At 37.6% G+C, this 16,646-nt stretch overlaps 2 protein-coding genes across 10 annotated transcripts; one reads left to right on the forward strand and one right to left on the reverse strand.

Moving 5' to 3' along the window:
- Positions 1–3,104: 3,104 nt before the first annotated feature.
- Positions 3,105–6,170, forward strand: LOC114308784 (H/ACA ribonucleoprotein complex, subunit Gar1/Naf1 protein). Its single transcript, XM_028254454.2, has 4 exons — positions 3,105–3,460; positions 3,550–3,698; positions 3,811–3,926; positions 5,807–6,170. Exons 1-4 carry the CDS (start codon positions 3,286–3,288, stop codon positions 5,976–5,978), a joined length of 612 nt encoding a protein of 203 aa, XP_028110255.1. The 5' UTR covers positions 3,105–3,285; the 3' UTR covers positions 5,979–6,170.
- A 1,331-nt stretch (positions 6,171–7,501) lies between these two features.
- Positions 7,502–13,323, reverse strand: GDH1 (glutamate dehydrogenase 1). 9 transcript variants are annotated; one of them, XM_028254446.2, is made up of 11 exons: positions 13,059–13,323; positions 12,546–12,660; positions 10,836–10,961; positions 10,067–10,180; positions 9,695–9,916; positions 9,476–9,550; positions 9,020–9,136; positions 8,493–8,743; positions 8,326–8,401; positions 8,161–8,247; positions 7,502–7,917 (listed from the first exon to the last, which is right to left on the reverse strand). In XM_028254446.2, the coding sequence occupies exons 3-11, from the start codon at positions 10,941–10,943 to the stop codon at positions 7,732–7,734; spliced, it is 1,236 nt and encodes a 411-aa protein (XP_028110247.1). In that variant the 5' UTR covers positions 10,944–10,961; positions 12,546–12,660; positions 13,059–13,323; the 3' UTR covers positions 7,502–7,731. The 9 variants fall into 9 exon arrangements, with proteins under 9 accessions (XP_028110247.1, XP_028110251.1, XP_028110254.1 ...); XM_028254450.2 differs by having other exon boundaries at positions 12,546–12,653; positions 13,059–13,318; XM_028254453.2 differs by lacking the exon at positions 10,836–10,961 and adding an exon at positions 10,962–11,039 and having other exon boundaries at positions 13,059–13,305.
- Positions 13,324–16,646: the final 3,323 nt, after the last annotated feature.

Raw genomic sequence — 16,646 nt, forward strand, 5'->3', positions numbered from 1 at the left:
TTGATTTTATCTCTCATAGGTGTTATATATAGGAGTCTTCAAAGACATAATTAATCTTTACACTTGATTAGGAGAGGGTCTATGATTTAGTGCTAGTGTTGACAACAAACGACACATCTCCACACCTGACCTGCTATGGGGCTTGACGCTTGTGCCTCTCATGCTCTACCTCCTTTCCTAGATCTCGCCTTCTGTGATTGCGTTCCCTTCCTGCCACCATGACCACCTAATCTTTACCGGAATCAACCTCCTATCACCCTTCACCATAACTCACTGATTTGAGATGACGTTGAAACTCTATATCCTCTTCATTCATCCCCAAAAACCCCTGCAAAGCAAATCCCATAGATGAGCCGATAAGCTTAGAAAAACTTAAAAAATCCTAATTCAAATTTGGTTCAAACTCCGATATGTAACATCCCTTTATTTTGAGGACTACCAATTGAGATAAAATTGGCTTTCCATAGACATTCCACTCTGTAACAATCTGGCACTTCCTCGTTGAAGAGGTAAAAAACACACTAGAGATATCCACAAGAGAACTGATTTGTAGCTCGAAAGAGTCCTCCCTCGAATCTAAAAAAAGGAGGAAGAAGAAGAAAAAGAGAAGGGAAAAGAAGAAGAAGGACTGGAGGGGCCAACATCCACCGGGAAGAAGAAGAAGAATAACTGGGCAGCGATAGACGGCCTGGACCGTGATAGACGGCCTGGACCCTCGATCGGGGAGCCACGGCGATCGGCGAACGGCCTCGATCCTCGATCGGTGACGGCCTCTTCCCCTCTCTTCTCTCTCTCTCTTTCTCTTTCTCTTTCTCTCCCTCTCCCTCTCCCTCTCCCTCTCTGCGTTTCAGACTGGAGGGAAGAAAAAAAAGAAAAGAAAATGGAAACTGCCCAAAACGACGTCGTTTTGGGCAGTCGGGGGATTCGGAGGAGAAAAATTCGGGGGAAAAATAATTTTTATATCAACAATCTTCGTATGAATTTGACAAAGTTGACTAACCCATCATATCACCTCCCTAGCTTTCGACACCTCATCGTGGACGTCTCCCAATCTCCTTGCTATAAACTATGGCCTATGAAATCAATAACCATTTGCAACAAGAGATGATTGACCTCCACATTACAATCACCTCTAATCGACAAGATTTAAAGAGGATCCTTGTATGATAAAAAAAGTTGCATTTTTTTGGTCAGCCAACGTACTTTAATTTATTTTTTCGTTCTTTTCATATGAAAAGAGTAGTTGTGAATTGACTCGAGTTCGGTTCAATAAGAGTTTGTTCGAACTCGATTTGTTTTTTTTCCCCTTGCGTTTGAGCTTGAATACAAACTCGCTAAAATCTTAATAAATAAGCCTAAATATATTAAAATCCGGCTCGTTAGTTAGTTCGTTTAATATTTATTATTTATATATTATATAATATAAAAATATGTATAAAAAATAAGATAAATATGTTATTTATATATTTAAAAAATGTAAATTTAAAAAATAGTTAACTATTGATAATATGTTTGTATAATAGTGGTAGTTATTTTAATAAAATATTGACTTTTCTTTTAGTATATTTATATATATATATTGTTTAATCATAGTTTTAATTGTAACTTTAGGCTCATATGCAAATATGAATTTATAAATTTTTTGGTTCGTTAAGGCTCTTGAATAAGTTTGAGGTCGAGTCAAGTCTAAACCAACTCGGCTCGATCTCAATTTATTAAATTTTTATTGAGTTCGAGCTCGAATTCGAACTTGTTAAAATTTTAATAAACAAATCCAAATATTTCAAAACTCGACTTGACTTGTTTGTAGCCCTAGTGATGAGAACGATTTTGAGATTAGATTAGGTTATAAGATATATGTACAAAAGTATGAAAACTTAATTTTTAAGAATTTAAATAAAAAAAAACTATAATTTTTAAAAATCAAAATGCCAATTTTTTTAAAATTTTTAGAAAGTCCCTTAGCCACGAGGAGAGTGGATTAGCGGAATACACCAAACACAAGAATATGTTTTTTCAAGGGATAAAGTAAGAACTGATGCATACATTACTAGAGGAGAGCATGATCTGAATTAAATTGAATTAAGATAAAATTAGGATCAATTTGTTATTTATGATTTTTGAAAAATTGAAATCAATTCAATTCGTTTAAATCGTGGAACCAATCTAAATCAATTCATTTAAATACGAATTGTATCGGTTTAGGATCACGGATGCATACAATTAAATAACAAAAAAAATATATAACCCTTTAATTTTATAAAAACATAAACATAGCACTAGTTCTATAATAGTAACATGTCTTTCTATAATAGCGACATACTATTAGAATTTAAGCAATCATAATAAAACTAATTTCATCATAAGTATTTAGACCATTACTAATTAAAACTAAAAAATAACAAAAGTAATAAAAAAAGATACTATGTGAATTTAAATTTGAATTTAGTTTTATATAGAATAAGAGAAGAGAGTATGCAAGAGGGTGTATAATAAAAATATAAACTATTTGTATACGCTTTGGATTGGTTCCAATCCGGAATCGTGGGGTTCAATCCGGAACCAATACGTGGACTACAGATTTTTAATTATTCAATCCAAAATCGAATCGCAGATTCAAAAAACTAATCCAAATCTACCGGATTGGACTGGACTGGATCGGATTACAAATTTCACGGATTCCTTGCTCAGCCCTATACATTAGGCGCGGAGGTGTAATTTAGCTTTAAGGCCTCGTTTGGCTAGTTGATTTTTAGTCACTTTTGAGTTTGTAGTAAAAGTCAAAAGTTGACTTTTTTGAATTTAAAGACATTTGAAAAGTTAATTTTTAGCCACGGATGAAATTACAATTCTACTATTCATAGGTCAAAATATGCTACATAAATGAAATTGTAAATATTTTAAATTAAATGAAAATAGTTTGATCATTATATTATAATTTGATATCATAAATCAATATTAATCAAAAAAATCAAAAGTAACTTTTTATCAATTTCTTAAATCACTTACCTAAAAAAAGTCAAAATCTTTATTAAAATAAAAAAAAAAAAAAAAAATTAAAAAGTCACTTTTTTCGGTCTCCCCAAAACACCCCTAGAGAATTTGAAGAAAGTCAGGGAGACTCTGGTCATTTTAAGCCTCTCCATGGATTGATATGCATAAAAGGCTTAAACCCTAACCCTAAAACCCCCCCCCCCCCCCAATCAGCTGCTGCTCCCTACTTGTGTTGTGTCTGGAGGATCTATCTTTTCTTGATTTCATCTTTTGCTCTGCGCTCGACCAAGGATGCGACCTCCGAGAGGCGGCGGACGTGGCGGTGGATTTAGGGGCGGCAGAGATGGCGGCCGCTTCGGGGGCGGTGGTGGTAGAGGCGGCCGCTTCGGTGGCCGTGGCCGTGGCGGTGGCCGCTTTGGTGGCGGTGGTCGCGACGATTATAACCAACCACCTGAGGAAGTAGTAGGTCTGTTCTGTTCTTACATATATATGTATTTGCATTAGTTATATGGATTCATGATGTTTGAATGTGAATATTTTGTGATGTATGTGTAGAGATTTCGACGTTTCTTCATGCTTGCGAGGGCGATGCAGTGACTAAGCTCACCAATGAGAAAATACCTTACTTTAATGCTCCAATTTATCTTCAAAACAAGACCCAGATTGGCAAAGTTGAAGAAATTTTTGGTCCCATCAATGAATCCGTAAGTCCTTATTTTGCCATTCATTGTTTTTTGTGGTTTGTAGTTTTTTGTTGTCTTTAGTTTTGGAATCAGATCAGACATGATTTCTGTTTTGCATTTCTGTTATTGGTAGTACTTTTCAGTTAAAATGATGGAAGGCATTGTAGCAACTTCGTATTCGGCTGGTGATAAGTTCTACATCGACCCGGCTAAGCTTTTACCACTGTCAAGATTTCTTCCCCAGCCAAAGTATGTTTCTTTCGACTTGCTATATAAGATTTGATGTTGTAACAATAGCATCATTGGAATGTGCACAAAGGATAACACTAACTTTTCTTAATTGACCTAAAGCATCCTGCAATGACACTGTTCTTTGGAATGAATGAACTGTCTACTTTTTATCCTATTGGACAGTCTACATAAATATTAGCTGAATCCCCCCCATTTTAAGGTTAAGAGCAAAGTTCCAGTTTGTTCAGGGAAATGGTTCTCAAACTTCAATAGCAAAATTTAACTAGTCAAGAATACAGTTTTAAAACTACAAAATTAGTGTGATAAAGTATTTTATTGATGCAATCGAAAGAAAAAAGTGTGTTATTGATGGGAGAGAAATATCCTGTTTTGCTTAGAATAAAATTTGGGCTGTTAATATTAACTTTCTGAAATGTGAAAATGTGGGTTAGAATGCTAGGTATTTGCTTGTCCAGCTTGATAACTTGTTTTGTGGCTCTTTTCTCTTTTGGTAGGTTTTATAAACAGAGTGAGGCCCAGTTTTATAGGCTTATTCCTCACCTAGTTGTGCTATTTACATTAGAAAATTTCTCATTTTGCATATGTGATATCTAGCCATACTATTAATTTTCCATTAGATCAACTAATTGTCATCAATTTACATATTATCTTTTCCTTCTCAAGGAGTTGTCTATTTAGTTATTGACTTCCTAACCTGTCTGTTATGTGGTTGGTGGCTCTGTTGGGTGATGCCTTGATTACAATGCAAGTTGCTAAGCTTCCTTGGTGGAAGAAACTCATGTTTCTCCTGGACTTAAAATATTCATAATAAATGGGCATCTGAATGTGCTATATAAGTATTTTACTGGCCTTTGCTAAAGTTCTTTTGTCAAACCCAATTGGTACAGATTTCAGCATAGCTTATAATGGTTGCCTTGATGTTGATGTTTCTGATACAACCATGGCAGTACTTGGTCAAATTAATATACATTTCTTTTTTACATCCAATCAAAAAAGGTCCGGCAATCTGTCATGTGTATGGTTCTACATCCCACATCAATTGGCCAAATTAATTTTAATCATGGGCTATGGAATAACACCAAGTATGGGTGGGCTTTTGAATGGCCAGCCCCTTGAGTTAAGTGGTCTAAAGCATTAAATCTTTTTATAAATAAAGATCGCTATGTTGTTGAATTGGCCCGGTTTGCTAAGGAATTGATAATTTATCCAGTTCAAGTCAATGTGTTGTAAAATGGTTGGTTCACATGTGATTTTTTATCCCAATGGTGTACCGGGTTGAAGGGCCAAAAACCAATTCAAACCAGCTGGCGTGCTGCATACCAGCTGGTATTCTAAGCCTTGGTCCGTTGCTTGATGAGTGGATAGGTTTCAGTTACATAACTGCCATGGATGCTTTGTAATGCTTCTTTAGTTGACTAAAATATTTGTCACCTGCCCATGTCAATGATTCTCTTATTTCAATGCATTGCAACTTAGGGTGTTCTCCTGGCAGAAAACTCCTTTCATAGTAAACTAGACAGCAAACTTTCTTTCATTCCCCTCAAATAAGGAATACTTATGTAACACAATTTAGATATAGAGGTTTTGTTGTACTGGAAGGTCACAGATAAATCATTTCAATTTGAGTGCTTGATATTGTAATGCCATTTTTTTTTGTCAGACTTGCAGTTAAATTTCTTCCATCTCCACCACTCTCCTAGTAGCTTGCATATGATGTTGTTTGGCTTCTTTTGAATTAGTGTTTTCTTTCAAAGGGCTTGGTTGCTTTCTTTTTCTTTTTCCTTATGAATGGGAGACGGTTATTGTTCTTTGTTTAGATATCCATACATTGAATCGGAGTAGGTTTACTGAACTTCATTGCCACATTGTTGTTGCAGGGGACAGACACAAGGTGCTAGAGGTGGAGGCCGTGGTGGAGGCAGAGGTGGTGGGAGAGGCGGTAGCTTTCGTGGAGGCGGTAGCTTTCGTGGAAGGGGTGCTCCAAGGGGTAGGGGTGGCCCCCGAGGTGGCGGACGTGGTGGTGGTTTTAGGGGCAGAGGGAGATTTTAGAATGGCATTGTGTACTTTTTCTATGTCCTCCTTTGAGTTGTGATTCCAGAACGCTTTGGAAGGTAATTCACATGTTGGTTTTGATATGAACTTTTTGTTAACAGAATGAGTGGAATTTATTGGCACATTTCTGTATCCTCTTTTATTTATGTGCGGTATTTAGTGGATTCAATCAGATATGGCTCTATTAAATTTCGAGTGTTAAACATTTTTCAGTTTCCGCAATATTTGGAATGATTGTTTTAAGAGAATGGAAAGGTTGAAATTTCTCAGGAGATGTGATACTATTCAATATGGTTGGGGATAATAATGGGTCTCCAAAGGTGGAAATTTGGAGGTGTTACTTTTACATATATAAATATATAGAGCCAAGTATGTCGGATATGTACATCTCATAAGGGGAAGGGGGTAGGTTGCCTGGTTCAAACCCAGCTCACGAGCAGGGCATCTAGTGTCTGTTCACTGGATGACGCTAACACGCTTGGAGGTGTTTCTTTGTATGGGGCATTTATTGTGCATCACTAACTGTACTTACTCAAGGTTCTTCCCAAGGCTTGCCTATATTTGATTGATCAATGAACATAACATTATCGGTGCTTCCTGTGCTCGGGGACCTGCTTGTTCCACAGTTCCTGGTTCAAAGTCAATGCACTCCCCTACTTCCTGTCGAACTATAATCAGTTTATTGATGAGCTATATTTTGCTTTTCTGGATCACAGAAGCCCATCAAGTTTCAGTTCAAAGTTTTTGAAAATGTATGGCTTTATGGTGGTTGGCATGGCAGCTTGAAATTGGTGTTTATTTTAATGGTCAAAATGAATGGATTTGTATTGTACAAGTTTATCTTACATTCTAAACTGAGCATAGCCCTCCATGGCATCAGCCATTAGCAAGCTGTTTCTAACTTTAGGAGGAGAGGGCTATTTAGCATACCCTTTGAGGCACAGGAAGGTGCCTGAAATTGGTTACTTGAAGACTTGCAAGCATCATATTTAAATCAACTTAAAACTAAATATAAGATGAGATGAAGGTGTACTTCACTTTCGGTTTCATTGCTCAGCAAGTCCTGTTTCTTTGTCCTGGTTTTCTTACAATGAACTTGCTATGCTAATCAACCGGTTGAGTTAAAACTGAAGTAGCATCAAGACAAATATGTGTTGAGCTTAAGTTTGCTTTGTCACCCAACTGAGGGAAAGCAAAATTTGAACCTTACAAGATTATTATTACATAATCCAAACGCAAATAATTGAGAGGTACACCATTTAGTTTAGATTGCAAGCCATACTCTCTGGCAATTAGCTATTGAAGTTGTACTCTCATGCATGCATATGACAATGCAGAGCCTGTTGTACTTCTTAAATACTTATAAATTGAGACTGTTAAAACCCCTGCTGCATAAATATCTCAGTGATTAGCGATTGAATTGAATCTGTTTAAAGCATGAGGTAGGTGTTGGCTGTAACTGGAAGATGTGTGTGTGTGTGTGTGTGTGTGTGTGTGTGTGAGAGAGAGAGAGAGAGAGGTGTGAAACATACTTCATTAACTTTCCCTTCATGGAGAATTTGCATTGCCCAAGTGGACTCGTTTGATTATGAAAGCTCATAGAACTACTCATTAATGTCAAAAACAGAAAAGGTAAAAAGAAGAAGATAATAACAACAAAATCGGTCATGGAAGACCAATTAATAAGAAGGGCCTCCGTTGAAGCCTTATTGTATAATTAAAGCAGGTGTGCATTGTTGTGGTCGTCTTCTCAGGCTCCCCAACCCCTGAGAACAGTGGCACGAGCAACACGATTAACCCCAAGGGTGAAGGCTCCCATGCGCAGATCACAATTATGGGCTTTGCACATTTCCTTCACATCCTTGAAACCTTTGGTCATGTATGTCTTCAGCTCATTGTTCACTTTCTCCTCATCCCACATGAATCCTTGAATGTTCTACATTCCACCCCCCAAAAAATGCCCCCAATTATAAGTTTACTCTACATTTGTAAAAATCTTTTAACACGGAAATCATAACAAGTAATCCAACTGTCTGAAGTCCCCCCCCCCCCCCCCCAAAAAAAAAAAAATGGATTGCAGAAATTGAATAACAAAAAAGATTTTTTTTTTTTTTATAAAAAAAAAGCATAATTAATAAGCTGCAATATAGCTGGAAAGTGACAGGTGGAAAAGCAATACCTGAACCCACTCAAAATAACTAACCGTAACTCCACCTGAGTTTGCATAAATGTCCGGAAGGATAACAACACCTTTCTTTGATAGGATCTGCAAATGAAGAAGACAAATTTTGCTACTGCAATTATTTTGCACTGTAAACTTCAAAATCAATCAGGATGCACTCACCTCATCAGCCTCCGGATCAGTTGGATGGTTAGCTGCCTCAATGATAAATTTGGCTTTGATATCGTTGGCATTTTCCCTTCAATTATATACCAAAAGAAAATTTATGTAAAACCTCACAAACCATGCCCGTGACATTGTTATGCTCATCAGATGTTTAAGGAAAAGACCTGTTGATCACACCCCCAAGGGCTGCTGGGAGGAGAATATCACAATCTTCGACCAATATTGATTTGGGGTCTATTGCATCCGCACCATTGAATCCTCTAACTCCACGATTTTCTGTAACGTGCTTTAGTAGGCTTGGAATGTCGAGTCCTTTGCTGTTCTTTACAGCTCCGCTTATGTCACTTACTGCAACAATCTTCCCACCCTTTTCACTGATGAGATCAGCAGCCCAGGAACCCACATTCCCAAATCCCTGAGATCAGAACCAATCATCACAACATAATTGATTGAAGAAAAAGGAGTATAAATGAGATATTTAGCTTTCTTTTGTCAACTGTCCTCCCTCAAATCCCTGGCACATTCGTGCTGTGCTTCTTCAACACTCATTCTGCAATTTTTTGGAATAATAACCTCATCTGTTATTTTATGTGAACCTACTCTTTAGTTATTATTCGCTATGCTATTTTGTTCCGTGTGGACTACTCCACAGTAATTTCAAATATTCTAGTAAGTCACATAAAAGGTTCACCTGTACAACAAATCGTTGTCCAGCAATGCTCTTCCCATACTCGTTGAGCAGGGCCTCTGTTGCAAATAAGACTCCCCTTCCAGTGGCGGCATCTCTACCAAGGGATCCACCAAGATCCTGATATAAAGAATTTGAGTCTGTCAAATTACAGAAATGAGGAAGTACTGTGAAAACATAACAAACTATAATGTTGTAACGATTCCCAAGTGCATGTAGAATGAAAACTTTTTTATTTATACATTGTATTCACAATATGTGTACTTTGAAAGTTTGGTTTCATCAAACAGCCATTAATATAACATAGAGCAAAAGCATCAGCAACCATGAGAAGAAAAAATCAAAAAGTTAATGCCATTTTGCAAAATACTGCATCAGTGTTACTAGGAGAATCAAAATATTTACAAGAAAAACCACAATTACGAGACCTGGTTTTGTGACCAGTCTATGTTTACTTACAATAGGTTTACCAGTCACTACAGCAGGTGAGTAGCCATGAAATTTTGCGTACTCATCTAATATCCATGCCATTGTCTGTTTAAACACACAACAATCAAAAATCAGTTCAGAATTTCAGCAAACATTAGAAAGTATATACATGGAAACTACTCAACAGCATTAGTTATTAACCTAAACAACCATTAAAATTCTGTGAACTAAAGTAGATCTTTTGTAAACCTGTGGATTTGTTCCCATATCAGGTGCTGGAACATCAGTGTGCACTCCAACAAGATCGTGTATCTTTTGGGTGAAAACTCTGGTGAGTCGTTCTAGCTCAGAGATGCTTAATTCCCCTGGATTGCATCCTATCCCTCCTTTAGCTCCACCGTATGGTATATTGGCTACTGCGGTCTTCCACGTCATTAGTTGTGCTAAAGCATTCACCTCATCTGGGTCAACCTACAGTTTCCAGGTAACTATTTCAACAGAAACCCAAAATAATCTTTAAAATCCAGAAAAAACATAATCATCACCTCTGGGTGGTATAATCTTAGAAACCCAATTTCTACCCTGTCAGCAAAGGTTTCAGTTAATAGGTCATGAACAAACCTCTGGGTGGTATCTGATTCCTCCCTTCATGGGGCCTCTGGCATTGTCATGCTGAACCCTGAACCCAACAAAAGAAGCCAAATTGCCATCATCTTTTGGTATGGTACACTCAACCTTCATTTTTCGTAAAAAAGCAGCGCAGTTAGCAGAGTAAAAACAAATAAGGTTTGAAGTAAACAAAATCGTGAAAGCTCATAAGAAACTAGAACTTATTTGGGCCAGAATGCCTTCAGTTGCTCAAAAATTATCAAGAGAGGTAATAAGGGAGAAAATAAAGGAAGTTCGGTATTTTCATGAATGATGGCACAATAATGAATTGACAGGGAATGAAGATATAATTCTGGGCTCAGAAGTCACTAACTCAAGCTTGTCTGAATGGATTATGAAGAGCCATATAATCAGGACATCAACACTTATATATTATAAAATGGAATAAATTTTTTGAAAGGCTAAAAATATGTGGAATTGTAAATTCTAGAGTTATGGAATTGTGATGCATAAAGATCAACATGGATAACCTAATGCAAGTAAATAAGAAGCGTTTCTGAAGGAAAATCATAGTTAATCCATAAAAACAAAAAAATAAAGTGAAACATTCCAGGCAATGATATCCTACTGAAAGAAAAGAAACAAATAAAGCACGAGATGTTGACAACTAATTGAGAGGGAAATGTTTGGCTAAATGAGCAATGGATTAGGTTGCTAACATTTTACGTCGATAAACTCATCGACATTAAAACAAGCATCCATGAGAAAAAACATTTACAACCTTGATTTCCCTAAATGGAATGAGCAAACTCTTTTCAAGCTTTGAGTCCAGGCCCAAAAGCCGAGCTGCCAGCTTAAAATTTCTGTTGGTTGCAGCTAATGCATTCATGATTGCTCGGATAACTACCTGAGAAGCCAATCAGAGAAGATCAGATCTCTCAATTTCAATTGCAACAAGTGAGGAAATAAATCAACCTCAATGACTCTGCATATGAGAAATCAATTCGAAGTTAGACGTAGATAACAATTATTAGTCAATGTGAAAGGAACTGATGAACTATATAAGGGAAGCACAGGGCAAATAACATTTTGCACTACAAGAGTAGGTAAAAACAAAGGTATTAAACATATTCTTCTAAGATCCAAGCAGAAAAGATATACTAGTTAATTGCTTACAACCACATTACCTTATTAATTACTTATAACCACATTATCTTGTTATTTGCAGGAAAATACCACATGCAAAAATGTATACTTTCACCATTATAAAACTAGATTAACTTATAATATGGCATATAACATTCTTTGAAACATGGACCATGACATTTATCACAAATTTTGGCAATGTCACTTAGGCTTAAAATCAGCTGCTAAACTCAAATGTCAAGAAGGGGTTAACTCGAAGCTTTTCCATCAACCCATAGGGCAGCTTGAGCAGGAATAGCCTGACAAAAACTTGCTGCTACTACTACCAAGCTAGTATTGGCATTTCATGATGTGGGAATAAGTTATTTTGGCCTTTGTCCCAATAACTTTCTGTCCTCTTTCCTCATTTTAAACATTGTATTTACCAAGTTGGATTATATAGTAAATTGAACCATTGATGATAATCATGCATTGAAGTTTGAATAGTTTATTACTATGTGATTTTATCCGATAAAAAATACCTGATCCATGTTACCCAATATTCAACATTACTCTTTATTTTATACATTATTAATTGAACCTAACATAGCCTAGCCTTCACCAGTCAGGCCATCCCAATTGAACCAAATCCCACCTTAGAATTAGAAAAGGTCAAGCATGAGAAGAGGCAGGCGATTTTGCATTTGATAATATCTTTCTGGTACAAGTTTTGCCTCTAATAATATTATATTTGACCTTATGCTAATAAGATAGTGTTCAAGGCTAGATCTCTCCCATCCTTTCAGTCCTCAATGACCAATGTTCCTTCTGGCCTCTTCTGCGCTTAGCTGACTCATAAAAAATGATTCATAATTTTATATCAAATGAAATTTCCCAACAAATTTTTTTATGCATTTAAATTTTTTTCTTTGCAATAGCTTGTCACTAAATGAGTAATGGCGTACTCGAAATCGATTGTGATACAAGAAGAAACTGTGACCCATTACTAGCAACAGTCAAAGTATGGAGGACCACGACCCTTGCCGTATGGCCCCCTATTCTGGAGTTTTCTCTCTCAGAGGACTCTCTCTCTCTCTCTCTGGCTTTACTTTCTTTCTTTCTACTGTTGTATCGCATATTATTCTTAACGCTTATCAGTCATCGCTTTCACAAGCGAATAGCCAAAGAAACCGAGCCATTCTCTCTCTCTCTCAAAATATGTATGTGTGAGTGCATATACGGAGGGTATAAGAGCTAAAAAAATTCAAAATTTTTCAAAACTAATAACCAGTTTGGATGAAGTATTAAAAACAGAGAACTATGAAACAGAGAGAAAGAGAGAGAGTGGGTTTGGGACATATCATACCAGAAAAAGATGGAGAATAGAGATGGATTGATCACAGCAACTGATTGGTGTTGGTGTTGGGGAGCAGGAGTAGAGCTAGCTTTAAGTAAATCCAAGTCCAATCTACCACTGTACTCTACATATATGGATGACAAGAAAAAACAGAATCAGAATCAGAATAAGTTCCTCAGGAATCCACAATCAATTCTCTTATTATCTTCTCCTCAAATCCAAATCCCCCCAACATTCGTGGATATATATACACACAAACACTCTCTCTCTCTCTCTCTCTCTCTCTCTCTCTCACACACACACACACGCACACGCACGCACGCACGCACGCATTCCAATTGCGTGCAAAGTGAATCAATCAATGTCTGAATTTGCTGAGAGGAATATGAATATGATTCCTACACTACACTACCCTCTTCTGTTACCTAAAAGCGACAGAATCAACGCGACTTCCATTCACCTTCCATTTCCATTTCCATCTACAGAGAGAGAGAGAGAGAGAGAGAGTAGGTAGAATCATACGTGGAAGCACAAAACGGAAAGTCAAGTCCTCCTTTGTTAGCTCTACGGGAATCCAACGCCACTTCCACCTCCTTCTTCTTCTTCTTGTTCTTATTATTATTATTATTATTATTATGGAGATTGAAACCCTAGGCTTTCACAAAATTTCGATACAAGTTAGAGTTTCTTCAATCGAGCTCGCAAAATGCTTACTAAAGCTATAATAGTAGTAGTAACAAAAAGTGCGTCTCTAATAACTTGTTTTTTTATTTGTTAAATATGACATATGTTATATGTCGGGTCTGTTCTTAAATTTAATAAATAATATAATAATTGTCAAATATGTCATATCATTAAATATAAATATATTTGTGATTTTAAATTTAGTTGAAAAAATAGAATTGAAACAGTAGAAAATCAAATAATTTATTAAATTTAATTTTTTTATTTAATTTTTCAAATTAAATTATATTTAAGCCAAATTTGTCAAGTTCATAAAAAGTCAAAAAGTTACTCAAAAAGTTAAAAAGTTAATACTATTCACCAAAAGTCAACAATTACGATTGCACAACTTTCAATCTTAATTTTTTCCTACACACTAATTTATACAATTTTTTAATACACATTTTTCTATAAAAGTCAAAAAGTTAATCCAAACATCCATATTTCTTTCCTCAATTTTTTAGTCTAAAAAGACAAAAAAATACACTTATTTAGGACACCCCAAATAACCCCTTAATTTTTTTCTTCAAATTTTTTAATTTTTTTAAATTTTTTATATTTGTCTAGTCGGGAATAATATAAATGTATAATTTTTTTTAACAAATAATTAAAAAAAGGTCATAAAAGAAAAAAAATAAATAAAAATAAAATCACAAAAAAATCTATATCCAAACAACATTTACAAACTAGGAGGAAAAGTTGGTTATAAATTATCAAAATAATAAATAACCATTAGAACACTATTACTATAATTTGACAAAATAATACTATTTATTATCAAATTATAACAATAATAATAATATTATAGTAACAATCATTAAAGATACTTTTAGTTAACAAAGATACTTTTAATTAACAATGGAATGATGTATTTATTTATTTATTTATGAAGTTTTTGAGAGCATTGTAGCATAACATAGCAATAGCAATAGTAATTCTCTTCCACAGAGGGTACATTTTCTTCTCATTATTCATTTTTGGACTAGCCTAACTAAAAGATGGATTTTCCATTTTTATCATAATTTTTGACATGGGTGAACCCATAAAGGACATAGCTCACCACTCAAGGCCTAGTTTATGATTCAAATATTAAAACCCAACATTCTTGAAGCCCAACGTCACACCAAGCACCAATAATATCTAAACACTTGGCAAGTGAAAAACCAGCCACATCAACAGACAAAGATCCTGCAGAGTTATTGCACTATGCCTCAGCCATTAATGAGTTTTCCTGTAGCATTTATTACGATAACCCTTCACGTCGGAACAGAACAGTCTCACCATGAACAAGGCAAGCTAAAACATAGACTTTCGGCCAACATGACAGCTCGGAGTGGACAAGGAAATGATGAGCAAAGGATATAAGCAAACTTCGACGACAATGAGAAGGTTAAGTTCTCTATCTCTATCCTCTCTCTACATCTTCACTACTCTCATCTCTCTAACTAGTTCGTCGGAAGGTTCGCTGGGGGACTCCCCGTTCTCCGTTGAACTCTTTTGCAAGTTTTCTCCGTGGGAACCATCAATCGGACGACGGCTTGAGAAATGTGGAACGACCCGGCCTGTTCCCTCTGGAGCTCACAGTAACATCAGTTGGCGCCGTCTGTGGGAATCCTTTGCTTCGTGTGGCAACTGTGCTCATTATCACCGGAGACCCATTCCCGATAATCCCTACCTGCCACCCATTTAGGTGGATAGTCACAACTAGATCCATACCTTCTCAATACAACATTGTCGACCCCCAAGTCGACCCTCCTAACCCAAATAGCCCACCACCGTATTTCACAAAACACACCAACAACATTAACCGCTTGGCCGAGCAAAACCAAGCCTTGATCGATGCTTTGCTTCAAAGAGACCTCCTCATACCTCCACCACCACCTCAAGATATACCACCAAATCGAGAACGAGCCCCGAGCCACCCTATCCAACAATCCTAACTATCTGACTTGGAGGGCTTACGACCTCTTCATCCAGAAATGAACTTGCCACCTCGGCCCCCATACCTATCGTTCCCAGCGCCTGCCCCCGAGGGAGAGGCCATTAGTGTCCAGCCTCCAGTGCATTTCAACAGTGACAACGTTTCCCTTTGGGATGCTGAGCTTCGAGCCATGAAACTCCAGCTTCAAGGAGTCATGCAGAACATACAGAATAAACCCTCCACCATAGCCAACTCACAATTTGTTGCTTCCATTACGGACAAATCCCTACCTTCCAAGTTCAAAATGCCCTCGATTGACTCTTTCGACGGTACAACGGACCCAATCGACCATCTGGAGACTTACAGGACCCTCATGGTCCTCCATGCATTCCCTGATGAGATCATGTGTCGGACTTTCCCCATAACACGTAAGGGATCGGCCCGACTCTGGTTAGTCAGCTGCCGACAGACTTTGTCTCTGTTTTTTAGCACCTAAGTGATTCCTTTCTCAGCCACTTCATTGGTGCCCAACGCCAGCGGCGTCCGGCAACCCAACTCCTCAATATCTATCAGACAGAGGGGGAGTCCCTACGCAGCTTCATCACCCGTTTCAATATCGAAGCCTTGCAGGTGGCGGAGAACGATGACAAGGTCATTCTCACTGTTTTCATGGCCGATCTACAATCATCCGATTTTCTTTTCTCCCTCTCTAAAAACCCTCCAACCTCCATGGCAACTCTCCTCTTAAAGTCCAAAAATACATGAGCGCCGAAGATTCCCTAGCCGCCCGATAAGATTCGACGACCAAAAATCCGACCCCCAGAGAGAAAAGAAAAGACCCTGTAACCAGAAGCACCAAGTACACACAGCAAACACCTCAGTATATCGACCGACCTGCTCGAGCCGACCAGTCGGCACCTATCCGACCGTCCGGCCGATTCGAACGGTACACACCCTTCAATTCCCCCATGGAACAAGTCTTGAATCAGATCCAACGAGATTATCCCTTGAAATGGCCCCAACCGTCGCGGTCTCCTTTCAACCGTCGAGACCAGTCCAAATACTACCGCTTCCATCAGGACCACGATCATAATACCGAGGAGTGTGTTAACCTTAAAGACCAAGTCGAGGGCTTGATACATCAGGGGCGTCTCAATCGGTTCACGACAGCCCGCCCTCAACAACGGCCAAGGACCGAACTTGCCAGAAACAACCACCAGCGCACCCCTCATCGACAACCCACACAACCTAACCAAGGCCATGATTGGCCCCCACAGCAACTCGGGGACAAGGCAACCCTGCTGTCACGACCCAAACCCGGCCCTATGGGTTTAGCACCGTAACCGGCCAGTAATCCGAGATTACCGAAGGCCTGCTTAACAGTAAATACAGTAAAACAGAGTACAGGGCCTGGCGGAAGCCAATACAGTAATTAAACAATGTCCAATGAGCTGTGACAGTCTGTA

The sequence above is a fragment of the Camellia sinensis genome, chromosome 10 (genome assembly GCF_055761805.1).
Source record: "Camellia sinensis isolate YWXY chromosome 10, ASM5576180v1, whole genome shotgun sequence".
Classification (NCBI taxonomy): Eukaryota; Viridiplantae; Streptophyta; class Magnoliopsida; order Ericales; family Theaceae; genus Camellia; species Camellia sinensis.